Consider the following 13195-nt stretch of genomic DNA (forward strand, 5'->3'; position numbering starts at 1 on the left):
CTCAGAGTCCCTAGCACTCTGAACATCTTTGAACGCCTCGTGAATGATCAACACTGGGGCTTCAGCTAGGGAGAATATTTTGAGCTGCACTGGGAGAAACAAAAGGAAACTGTACTGAATCTAAGAGAAAAGAAGACCTGTAAGAAAATTCTCACGATTTATAATTTGGGTTATGGTTGTGTCTGCAGTACATATTGAGGTTCTGTTCTGTGATGGATTGCATACCCACACAGTGACTTGGCTATTTGAGTTGAGAGAGACAGGAAGAATTAGAATTCAAGGTGCAGTGTCAAAGTTAACACTCTGTTAGCAGTGATTAACAATCAAGCACCACTACCAAGGACAGTCAATGTCTTAACTGTCTTTGCAAAGCCCCTTAGAACCAGTCAGTTGTTGCTCTTACTTGATGTCAAGATGAAACAGCAGCTTCCAAAGTTACAAAGAAGAGGGGATTTTTTTATCACAGGATGTCACAGCTGTTTACTGCAGAATCTGGACTTAAAAGGTCAATGTTGATTTTCTTTTTTTACCTCAGTGCTAGATTGGATAAAGTTATGCAACAGCTCAGTATTAAGGTGTAAGTGGATAAAAAGAATTTTAACTTGAGCCAAATCACCTGTTTCTAATATAGATGAAACTAAAAGTAGGTGATGATATCAAACAACACTGTTCAGGGTGGGGTGAGGGTAGCTGCCTGTAATGATGTCATGCCTCTGCACAGGTGAACTGCAGCACACCATAAAACACTGTAAAGCTCAAAAAAGTGTCAAAATGATAATTTCAGAATAGCATGACGATTATGTACAACATAATGCCTTGACTTAGCTATACATAGCTAAAATGTTGAATTTTAAGTGACACCAAAAATGCACTGAAGTGAGATTATTTGCGGGAATTTGAAGACCTTCAAGACTTTTTACCTACAGTTTTAATAGATTTCATGATGTTGATGTCTATTATTATTGGTGACTCAGACATTTGCCTGAAAACTTTGGAAGTTAAGTTCAAATTATGATTACACAGATCTGCCAAGAACTTAACTTTGCTGGATCTGCTTGAAAGCAACTACAAAATCTGGATGACTACTTGTATGTTGTTTTTAGTGGAAACAAATGTAAAAGCTCTTCATCTTTCCTCTAAGGACATTCCTCTCCCTCCTTCTCCTAAAGTGAGAGAACCCAAATGATTCTTGTTTCAGCAGCATTGTACTGAAATATTTTACATCTCTAAGAAAAAGGAGAATCCATTTTTGAAGTTCTAGAACTGAAGAACAATGCTCAGCTGAAATATAGTCAAAGTTGTGCATCTATCATGAAAACCAGGCTGCAGCATATGAAATCCCCCACAATGTACATGGTTTGGTACAAGTGCAATGACATCGCCTATGTGGGTCTGACTCCAAAGGAGTTGTCTCACTCATGGGATTGGTATAAGGTCAGTTTCAAAAAAGAAGTTTTAATTCCTTTCTAATTTCAGTATTATTTCTTTGGCCATCTTTCAATAGTTCAACCTGTAAGTTCCAAAAGCCCAGTTGAATTAAATTTCCCTCCCTCTTTTTGCTCACATCTTCATTCTCCAGCTATAATTACATGCACCATAATTATGGAATATGCATGTAAGACTAAATTTTTCAATAAGCAATGAGTGGATAAATGCTTTCTGTCTGCTTCAGTCAGAGAGAAAATTTTTCACATTTTTTTAAGAGCCTCCACAGCAAAGAATATTAATGCTATGGAGGAAACCCTGCCACACTGAAGTTTTTGAAGCATTATCTTTAATTGATCAAGGGTTCACAATATAATTCTTCTAAAATATGTGGACAAAACTACAAATTAAACTGCTAATAAAAGAGAAATGCCTGCAATTTAAAATGAGTGTAACCATCCTGATAGAAATATGAATGAGATGAGTTATTTATCTGCCTAAGGAAACAGATAAATCTAATCCAAGTTATAGATAAAATGAGTCTTGAGGAAAACCAACATTTAGTATTTTCGTGGAGAAGATTGTTCTGGGTACAACTTGCTGCTGTTGTGCAAAAGTACACAAAAACCACTGCAAATAAGTATTTAAACTCATTGCCCTTGGTTATTTCCTTAGCTACAACAGTCTGCAATATCTTTCAAATAATATAATGTACATTTTTAATTAAAAAAGAATAAAATGTATTCATCAATAAACCACCAGAGGACAGTCCTTATTTGAGAATTGTCATAGGTTCTGCAATAGGCACATTCATAGATTTTCCCCTAAATATCTCTGCATTTGTTTGTTAGGCCTTATGTGGCACTCTTGCTCCCTTCAAGTTCATTTGATTCTAGTAAAAATAACAGTAAGATATGGGTTGTTTATATCCTATTATGGAGGCATATAAATTTATTTTTCTAATATATACACTTGTTACAGTCTGCATATGAATTCTAGAGTCATTCCTGCAGTCAACTATGCTAAATCCCCTTGAGTCAGCTATAAGCATTCCTGAGCAGAGACTTCAGAATCTAAGATGCAGAATTTAGGACTCAGAAGATAAACCATGTGAATGCACCTGTTAATTCTGTTGAGTAAGCCTAAACGATCACTTACAAGCAATTCCAAATACATGTTGACATGCAGTTTGAATTGTTTTTAGGCCAATTCTGTTTTGAGTCAAAGTATATGCCTAACATATTCTCTCAATAGGTCTGGACTTCTGCAAAGGACTGAATGAAACACATGGCGTGTTATGTTGTATTAGAAGCCAGTGTCCACCCTCCAGCAGGGTCACTGCTGGATGGGTTTAACACAATGTCTTTGGGATTACATCATGTATGAAAGTAGTCTTTATGAAGGAGTGTTGAGAGCACTAGTTAGAAAGGAGAATTTATAAGGAGGAAAAAAAAAAAGACAGCTATGACTTTATCATGGAAGGTGACAAAAAGGAAACTACTAGAGAAAACCAGTAAAACTGATGGAACTGAGTAATTCCCTCTGCTTAATTATGTTTCCTTCTTTTAGTTTTTGAAACATTATTTCTTACATCTAATTTGATTCACATGAAGAAACACTTTTGATGAACCTTCATCATTTGTTTGCATTACATGGGTCACAGTATGCAAGTAGCTCTGCTGTACCAGAGCTGCAAGTATTCTGAAACCTCTCTGTATCCCAGAAAATAACATGAATACAAATCATATTAATAATTTTAATTTACAACTCGATAAGAATGATACAAATTGGCTGAAAGTTTCCTATTCTTTAAGGTCATGCATATTTTGCTGAAAATGTACTTTGCTACTAATTGTAGCAACAAAGTGTATCCAGCACATCAAATTACTTTATAGACAGCTTTATGGTAAAGCTGGAAAAAACCACCACTTTTTTCCAGATATGTAAAAATATTGTGGTGATGAAGTTCTGGACATGTTGCTGGTACTGTTTTGGAAAATGCATCTTGAACCCTAAAGGTCTTGTGTTTAGCTAGCTCAAAAAAAAATGCTCTGTAGTCTGTTTACTCATAATTACAAGAATGTTTGGCATGTATTTCTCATAAATTTGACGTTTGCCACATACTGTAGTTTCCCTTTGAACCTGGAAGTCTGAATTTCTCTGTACAGTTTAAATAATACTTCCTTAGTGGCTCACAGATAGAAAACCCACGCAGCATGCATAATGTTTGAATTTGAAACAATGCGTACAATAATGGAACAAGTATTTCCAAGACCTATCTTGGTTCACAGTAAGAAATACTTTTAATCAATCTTCATCATTTGGTTGCATTACATGGATAACAACACACAAGTTAGTAAATTGACTAATTAAGTTAGCATCCAAATAGTTCATTGTAGGAAACAGACAGTCATTCCTGAAAGCTTTGATCTTAATTATTAAATACTAAAGTAAATATGCAATACTAATAGAGGCAAACAAAACATTAAGCATTTCATAGTAAAGATATTAGGAAGCTTTTGAAGCAGTATACTAATACTAACAAATAATTTTATGCTGAAAATTTCATTTTGTTAATGAACATATCTGAGGTCATTGGTTTCACTCAAAACTGAACCCTCCTAAAACGTGTGCATTTGGAACAACGATGTTCCTTGTTAGCAGATCCTGAAGAGAAAATGTGCCAAACTCCCCTATTTGAATGCAAGACTTTGTTGCATGAGAATTTTTCATGGAACCGATGGTTTTTATATCAGTGTTTATACTCCTGTGATTAATTTTTAACTAGAATTGCATGCTATGCATGATGTAATTATTTTTCAGATTGAACAGTAGGTTTATGAAATTATTAACACCTTCATCAATTTGTTGGTTTCGGAAATAAACAGTCACATTTTAAGTAAATTTCTTCCAGTACATTCTCTTTTGTTTGCCTTCCCATCATTGTACACATTTTTATTGCCTTCTCTTTCAAATATAAATTATTTACCAAAGATTTATTTTAAACTATTGGTATCTTACATGTCTTCCATCTCTGAATACTTCCGATTGCTGTTCTTTTTTCTTGCATATGAAATTATACCATGCAATATAAAATTAACTGGCTTGGGTTTATAAATATTTCTTATTAAAAAAAAAGAAGTAATCATTAAGGCTTTTTATCAGTTAATTAGAAGTTTCGCCTGTAGTTCAACTGGGAATTAATTTTGGGATCCCCTTTAGATAAGGATAGGCTTCTGGGTATGATTACACATCTGTAGTTTAAATCACTTTCCTCGTGCCAGTCAGCACTGCCCAGATGAAAATTTCTGAGTATCTAACCTCATATTTAGTCACCATAAGGCTCAGTTCTGCAAGCTTTTACATATCAAATGACTTTGAAAACTGTGGGTTTTCTTTTGGAAGTAAGGTTATGTGCATGCTTAATATTTTTCAGCTGTCAACCTTAAATGTAGATTTAGATGCTTACTTTCAGGTGTTGTTTATCCTTCATCTGTTTGTCTCTACATTCTCAAATAGAATGGGAAAAACTCTCTACCAAGTATGTGGTCTGGGACTTAATATGTCAACTCTGTGTCATTTTGAGAAAATAGGGCATTGAATAGGTGTTAAGTGTTATGTGAAATACCCTTGAGGTAGTCTGTGCATCTGCTCTGGAAACAAGATTTCCCAGTTGAGATCAATGAGAAGTTCTGCTTAAAAAAGGACAAATTCTACCTCTGCTCTGGTCATGTTTTTCATGATGTATGAGCAATGATCAGTAAAGTACTCTTAAACGGGATGGGGACCTGTACTAGGTCTCCATTTTACCCTTTTCCCTTCCTCCAAAATTCCCCCTTTGTTGAAGGTGATTTCCTTTGTACAAAGCTGAAAAGGCAGCTTTACCATCTAACTGGAAGCAGAATCAGGAGAGGTGAGGAGAATAAATGAAAAGAAAATGAAGAAAAGATTGTATGTAGGCATTTCTTAAAGTGGGGTCTGGACTCAAGGAGGGCAATATTCAAAAACTTTCTATGGTCTTTGTTTTCAAGGTGTGAGCAGTGTCTCAAATAATCTTTGTGTCTCTGTTACAGTATGTCTGACAACAGCATAATCAAGAGCACTGAGCTTCAGTAATGTTGTAAGTTTACGTGCTTACTTTGAGCAGCTCCAAAGCAGCATAATTGTGAAACATGAAACCATGGCTTGTATCTAAATGAATATACAGGTTAGGGAAGCGAAGCAGAAAACAGCTCTCTGCACATGATGAATAAAGTAGGAAGTGGGTGATCAGCTGCTGCAGATGTTGTTGCAGGTTCTTAGCAAAACCTTTGTAAAACCCAGAAAGCTTCCCAGATCTTGCATGTAGAATATTTTGCAGTAAAACTGAAAACCGATATTGCATTTGCAGAGTAGCTCAAAAGCTTTTTTTTTTTTTTTTTTTTTATAAAAGGATGCTTCCTTCAAAATGCAAAACTTTTGACAATGTAACTGCTTGAAAAATTCTGATGATTTTTTTTATGGTCCTTTTTTATGAAAACCGAAGAAATTCATCAGGAAATTTAAAATTCCTGGCATTCTTTCCTGCAGAATGTTTGAAGTCGCCTTGCAGTAGCTGATTATTGTCAGGTTTTCTTTACATTAAAAAAAAGCAGAAGGGGTCAACACTTTATCAGTAAATCACTCCATCAGGGGTCAAATGGAATAAGGTCTTGCCAAAGGCCATACTCTAGGCGAAAGAAAGAGAGGGATGGCCTGCTTTTTAGGATATGAAGTGAAGAAACAGTTTTTCCCCTGTATGTGCAAGAGACTGCCCTGTTATGGAAGGAATTTTTTTACATGTGTCTGTTGCTATATATTTATGGTGAAGTAGGTGCAATGACAGTGAACTTGAAATGGAAAGTAGTGTGATATACATTGCTCTTCAGTTCCAGTATTGTTTAGTATGCAATCTTGGACTAGAAATTTCTGGGTCGAGGCAATGCATGGCTTAGATGCTACAGTCTGATACCTTAAACATATTTAAGAGTTAAGTCTTTGCAGTTAAGTCTGGACTGTGTAGAGACTGGAGCCCAGGCTAATTCATTTGCAAGTGAGTGTGTTGCTGGTAAGAAGCAATACAGCTGTTCTGAGATAACTGGAATTTTTTAAGCACTCTTGACTTTGAGAGCAGGTATACATTATTGCTGCAGTCCAGTCAAGGTATGAGAAACACATGGATAGCTGAAGCCAGACCACCCTCTGCCAGGATGGGGTAGTTTCCTACTTCAAGGGAGATTATAAAAATCATTATTTATCATTGTTGTCCGTTAAAAGCTTTGTGCCAAGTAATCACATTCTATTCCAATACAGATTGAATTGATCATCAGGGTTTGTATATTCAGCCAATGGATGTTGAACTGCAGGTGTGAGTGCTAAAAATGTTTTTCCTTTGACTGCTTCTGTTCTACTCCAGTTGATAATTAGATATTGTTCTTCATCTATGTGCCAGTCTCTCATCCAAGCAGTAAGATACCCTGGTATTTAGGGAGGGATAGAGATATGTCATTTCAGCTTTGTCAGTACTGGAGCCCACATCACCCTTGCACATGAGTGCAATTTATTTTATGATTTTGAAAAGGGCTGGGGAGAACTGGTCCTAGCCAAAGTACTGGTTCCCATAAGATTTCACTTCAGTTTGCCACATATTTCTGGTATTAGCATCTCAGGACAGAGTAATACAGCATCTCAGGATAGCACTGAAGATTTTAGCAAGATAAGAATGGGTATCTTTTTCTCATCCTGCCCTGAAACTTGCTTTTGACTACATAGAGCACATGGGTTCCAAAAAGATTGACTTATTTTGGATTTTTTACTAGTTTCTCTTTGAGTTCACACAGGAGAGGCATGGAAATTACAGAGTACTGTTATATGGACTTTGATTTCTCCTGAGGTTGTTGAACACAGAATATCTGGACATGAAAGGATGAAAGAAAGATGGGATCTTCTTAGATGTTATGTTAGCTACCAAAGAGGTATCAGTATTTCCCTTTCACAAGTTAGGAAAGGCAAGGGTCAAAGTCACAAGTTTTACATCAAGACAACTTCAGTGTCCTGAACTTCCTGATAAATAAACATTCTCAAAGAATGTAGGTGACCTTTTTGTCGCTTCATGTATGGAAGTTGTTTGAGAAGGTTCCCCAAGAACACAAAAGAAGTGTTTGCAGTGTTCTATGCACAGTTCTGCTCTAAGTGCTGAAGCTCTGGGCATGATTAAAGAAGGTTAATACCACAAGCAGCAGTTTAATGGGGTGTTTGGTACTTTCTATGGACAGTTTCTATGGCAAGTTTCTCTTAGCTGCTATACAGCTGCACAGGTTTTGAGGAACTCATTCCTTTTCATATGTTCTTTCCTTTCTTTGTGAAGAGCTTCAATTTCTGCATCTGTTTCTTCAGTGCAGCACGGTGTGCGAAACATCTGGGAGTCCCAAGAAGAGAGAAGAGGCTATTTGGAAACTGAGATGTTAGTGGTCAAAGGTACCACACAGTGATGGTCCTTAACACTGTTTCCTGTGGCGAGAGTGTTTTGAGTGCATGTGAAGCCAGGATGTAGTTTCAGTTTGCTGAGTGTCCGAAGCTGACTTCAGTTCGACTACCCGCACATAGCCGTTCTGTGTGCTCAGGGCATGAAGTGTCTCAGAGACACAAAAAGATGGAACTGGATTCAAAGTGAAATGTTCCATTAAAATAGGAAATGAAACACTATGGAAACATTATGATAGCTTTGGCTCTGTGGGCCTGATTATAACAGGTTTTTCATACTGAGTGTCACCTTCCTAACTAACTCATCCCCTTATTTTCAGTATTAGAATTAAAGAATTTTACACCCACATCAGTCTCAGTAATAAGTGTTGGTAATTACAACTCTAAAGGCAGGGAAGAGTCAGTTCTAATTGTTAGAAAACAAAAAACAAACAAACAAAAAAGCAGTGATTCCATTAATATAGTGATCATTTAGTTATTGCTAGATTCCAGCAATGTACATAAATTAAAAGGGACAGGTTGTTCAGCCTTTGTACTTAAAAATAAACACTTAATCTAAAATGCATGTGGTGTCCTTTCCTGTCTCAGTTTCATATTGCCTGGATTTGGCTCTCAAGAGACATCAGATGAAAGAAGTATTATGCACAGAGACTTGGGCAGAATTTTTACCTTAGTCCTACAAAGTAATCGTAATGAAGTAACACTGTATGATGACATAAGGCATGTATGCACGTTGTGCATATACACAACACTGTATTAAGGCAACATAAATATAACCACAGAAAAGCTGATTTAGGATTCTCTGTTAAAACACAAAAAATTTAGAGTATAATTAATACAGATTAACATGGCTTTTATGAAGAAAACCTTCCTGGCTTCTTTCTTTGGTTAGAATCTGCCTAAAAGAATTCAACTGCAGATGCATCTTTAGTTTGTCAGCGCTATTCATCTTTATCAGGGATTTTAGAACAACAGGAGATTATAGCTGATAAAGTCTGTGGATTAATAAAGACTGTGAAGAGTTAACTACAAACACACAGTCCTCAGAGACTCAGATACAACAAGAGCACAATCACGTGTAATCTTGGCTCACTTAAACAAAGTTTTTCTTTACTCAAATGCAAATATACTTGTAGAATGGAGAAATGTAAACCATACCTGCAAAATGAGGTAGTGTAATGACTTAGGAAAAAATCAAGACATCATAAACATTACAGTTGAGTAAGGACAATGATGTGACAGAAAAGTGTAATGCATAATGGTTGTTAGCCTGTAACCCTAAAGTCTTGGAGTTTTACCCTTAAGGAATCTTCATATAGTTACAAAGTTTTTGAATAAAAGCTTTTTGCTAATGGGCCTTAGTTTGATATTCAAGTGTCTGCACTTCCAAAACAGGAGGAGGGATGACAACTGGAGAAAGTACTGAAACCGCCTGGATGCAATCAGTAGAAATATGGTCAGATGAAGAATGACTCGTCATTTTCATCACTGCATGTGGCAGACAAGTGCATGCTTCGTAGAATTCCAGTGCCAGATTTTTCACAATGCTGGAAAAGTTGGAGAGATTACAGAAATAGCTACAAATTAATTGTTAGATGAGGAAAAAAAAAAAAAAAAAAGGCCTTGAGATGAGATTAAAAATGTTGGGTCTTTAAAGTTATCAAAAAGAAAACTGAGCTATTGGTTAAATTCAGTGGTATCAATACCGTATGGGTAGAAAAGAGTGGTTAAAAAAAGGCTTTTGATCTGGTAAGCAAAGGTAGAAATAAAAGTAATAGAACCTGAAGCGTGGTGAACTTTAAAAACAACAAGATGCAGATTTTAACAGTGAGCAAACCTAACCAAACTCTGTAGTGGTACATTCTTCCTGTCATCTTCAAACAAGTGGGACATCTTTCTGGAAGACAAATATTAGCCAAAATGATATTTTAGTAGATCTTTAGCTGTTGGGCTCAATATAGGGGCAAGTATTTTAAATGTAGTGTCTTATAAAATATAGCACAACAAACAGAGGATGTCATCATTGAATTGGAAGAGACATAAAGGAGTTGTTTGGTCCATCCCTATGTGTAGGGCAAGAACAACTGTGCCATAAATTTATCCTACTTCTTCAGCATGGACTTCAAGCCATGGAAATTTCACCTTCACTATTAGAAAGTGCCTCCTAACAAATGTTGCTGGCCTGTAAACACATTACTTCTTGCCTTCTCCACCAGGGAAAAGAAAGAAAGAAAAAAAAAATTATCCCTTTCTTCTTTGCCAGAGACTTAGGTATTCATTTTGTTCTCCCTCAGTCTTATCATATTTCCCTAAACAACCACAATTTGTTCAATATCTCCAGGAATTCATGTTTTCTAGACGTCTAATCATTCTCAGTCTTCTCCTTTGTGCTCTCTCCAGCTGGCACACATTAACCCTGCTGTAGCCTCCTCAGTACTAAGGATTATTTCACTTAACTTTTGGGCTACACTTTTGAATAAAGTGATAAAAAGTTATATCAATAAAAAAATATGTGATACCATACAACTTTAATCTTGGCATATCTTAAATTGTAAATGTCTGCTTTTGCCAGATGAATGTTCCTTAACAAAACAACAAAGAATTCACCTTTGTAATCAGCAGTGTTGGGACCATTAGTACTTTGCTATTTAAGTAATGGAGGAACTTAACAGGTTTCAGATGCACTGTTGTGATCACATATGTTAACAAGTTGCTCCAAGCAGCCATGAAGCCAAGTTTATCCAGAAATTTTTGAGTTCTTTGTCAGTAAGCAGAAAAACTGTCAAGCCTTGGTAATTTCACTTTGATTTCTGACACAAGAGGTCCTTTTAATAGTTATAGAATCCCCTTCTCTTGTCTATCCCAAGGACAGAATTTCAGACTCCCAAGCAGGTAAAGAAAGCTCTTTCAGTAGTTTTTGTTAAGGTTCAGTCTTGATATTAAGCATTACTAAATATTTGTCGTTGTTCTGTGTTTAAGCCACTTTTTTCCAACATGGTGAAAGTTTCTTTTTCTTGACAAGACTTTAATCTCCACTATACAGGTATGAATTTGAAGAAAATCTCAGGAGGACAAGAGGGTTCTTTTCGACTGTAATTGGTTTTAACTGAACTGTGAATTTGCTTCTTCCTTCTGCTCTCCTCCTTACATTTTGTTGGACTTCCCTCCATACAGCTGGGGACAATTCTTTCTGGGTAGCTTTTAAGCCACTTATGATACTTGACAAAAAATTTCTAGGTTTAAAATCATGGTATCCAATCATTGATTGTGTTTGGTTGTGGCTTGTACACGGAGCATTAATTCAGTGCAGCACACATGCACACCAGCCCACTCCTGTAATTATGGCTTCTGTGCCCGGTGTACTGCATCATCTTGTTTTGAAGGCTGCACCTGTTTTTTTGAGGGTGTAGCTTCTGTGCAGCTTCTCAGACTTTCACTTTTCTAGTCTGGGCTTGCTAGAAAATTAAGTCCAGCCTTTTACAACTTACGTTACAAATGTATTTGAAGATATACAGAGACCTGTACACCTTTTAATGCCAAAATATCTTTTCCTCTCTCATCCCATCCCTTGAAACTCTGTCTCTGAGCAAGGAACACTCCAGCAAGATTGCGTTAGTGCTCATGTGAAACTCTGCAGCTGGGCTTTTCAGTCAAATTGTAGAATTCAGTGATAATTTAGTTTCAAAGCACAACAGCTTATATACTGGGTGAACTGGTGGGTTTGTGTCTTGTTCATGTCTTGGCAAAGGCATCTTCAAGGCCTTCCACAGGCAGTGCATTCTTCTAGGCCAACCCTCTCTACTCTGGTAAGATAAGGTACCAAATATATCTAAGAAGCAGGTTCAACAAAATATATTTGCTCTGGGGTGCGTGCAGTGCTGATATTTTGCCCCAGTACTTCATGTAAACAGTGAGGTTCCTCCCTCAGCTGTTTGCTTGATAAATTCAGTCTGTTCTGCTTTTTTACAGGCCCTAAAAATGAAGGTTTGAAACAGACAGCACCTTCCTCAGCAGCACTCTCCCCACCTGTACCTCCGCCACATTCTGCTATGCAGTTGCCACCTACTCCACCAGCCTCTCACCCATCTCTGCAGTCCCCAGCAGCTCCCAGCCTGCCTCCCAGAAACACCAAGCCCAGCTCTGAAACAATGTAAGTGAACACAAATCCCAAGGTCTTTATTTTCTCACCTTTTCCTCACTGTTCCTTTGCTCATGCAGCAGCAGATTAAGGCTGCAGGTGTCCCACATTTCACACGGGAGTGAGGTCCCACCACCACTTTCCTTGTCCTACCCTGTCCCTGGCCTGTTTGGAATTAGTCTTTATTAGCTTGAACCCCCCATCTGTTCAGTTGTTTCCCTAAATTGTCTTATCTATAACAACATGTTTTTCTGCCCTGTTGGTAGGGGGAGGGAGGGAGGGAGGGGTGGGAACAGACAGCCTGCTGTGGTTTTTTTTTACTCCAGAACGGTTCAAAGACTTCGTGCGCTGGCAGAAAATCAGTTGTATCAACAACTGCAGCTTTCCCCTGCATTTTTCTGGGGGAAGAGGGCCAGGAGAGTCAGGTCTATCTGTCGATACCCCAGGAAGCAGCTTTGCAAGCCGGAGGTACTGAGCTCAGTGCCGGTTGTGAAACTGCACCAGGAGCCGCGTCGCGGCCTGTTGCGATAACACTGAGAAGCCTCTGTCGCATGTGGGGCTCTTTTCTCTACCCTTCTTCCAAAAGCTGTGTACAAAATGGGAACCTCCCAGCGACAAAGAGTTAAAAGCACTTCGGTCTCGTGTCAAAGCTGACCGGGAACAAGCTGAGCCTGGATGACGAGCCGCTCTCCAGCCGGCAGTTACTGCCAACAGCAGCAGGGAGAATATATGAGGCATTAGAGAGGTTGCGTGTTAGCACGCATACTGTATGTTGGTACGGATGGTGTGACAACATCCCTCTAAGTGCTGCTGCTGCTGGTCCCAGTGCTGGTGGTGGTGGTGGTGGTGCTGCTGCTGCTGCTGGTCCCAGTGCTGGTGCTGCTGCTGCTGCTGCTGCTGGTGCCAGTGCTGGTGGTGGTGCTGCTGGTCCCGGCGGTGGCGGTGGTGGTGCTGCTGCTGCTGGTCCCGGTGCTGGTGGTGGTGCTGCTGGTCCCGGTGCTGGTGGTGGTGCCGCTGGCGGTGGTGCTGCCGGGTGCCGGGGCCGCTGCCGTGCTCGGGGCCGCGGGACACGCCGGCCCAGCCCCGCCGGCGGCGGCCCCGCGGAGCTGCCATCACCGCCCCATCTAGCGG

The 13195-nt window shown here is 38.6% G+C and overlaps 1 protein-coding gene across 6 annotated transcripts in view; it reads left to right on the forward strand.

Moving 5' to 3' along the window:
• Positions 1 to 13195, forward strand: part of FYB1 (FYN binding protein 1) — a 69873-nt gene that overhangs the window by 30904 nt on the left and 25774 nt on the right. For all 6 annotated transcript variants that reach the window (XR_007505042.1, XM_049794784.1, XM_049794787.1 and 3 more), the window contains exon 3: positions 11896 to 12076. Coding sequence is in view for 5 of the 6 variants with exons in the window: in XM_049794784.1 (XP_049650741.1) it covers positions 11896 to 12076 (181 nt within the window). In the remaining variant the exon portion in view is untranslated. The remainder of the gene's footprint in view (positions 1 to 11895; positions 12077 to 13195) is intronic.

The sequence above is a fragment of the Accipiter gentilis genome, chromosome Z (genome assembly GCF_929443795.1).
Source record: "Accipiter gentilis chromosome Z, bAccGen1.1, whole genome shotgun sequence".
In the NCBI taxonomy this organism is placed as follows: Eukaryota; Metazoa; Chordata; class Aves; order Accipitriformes; family Accipitridae; genus Astur; species Astur gentilis.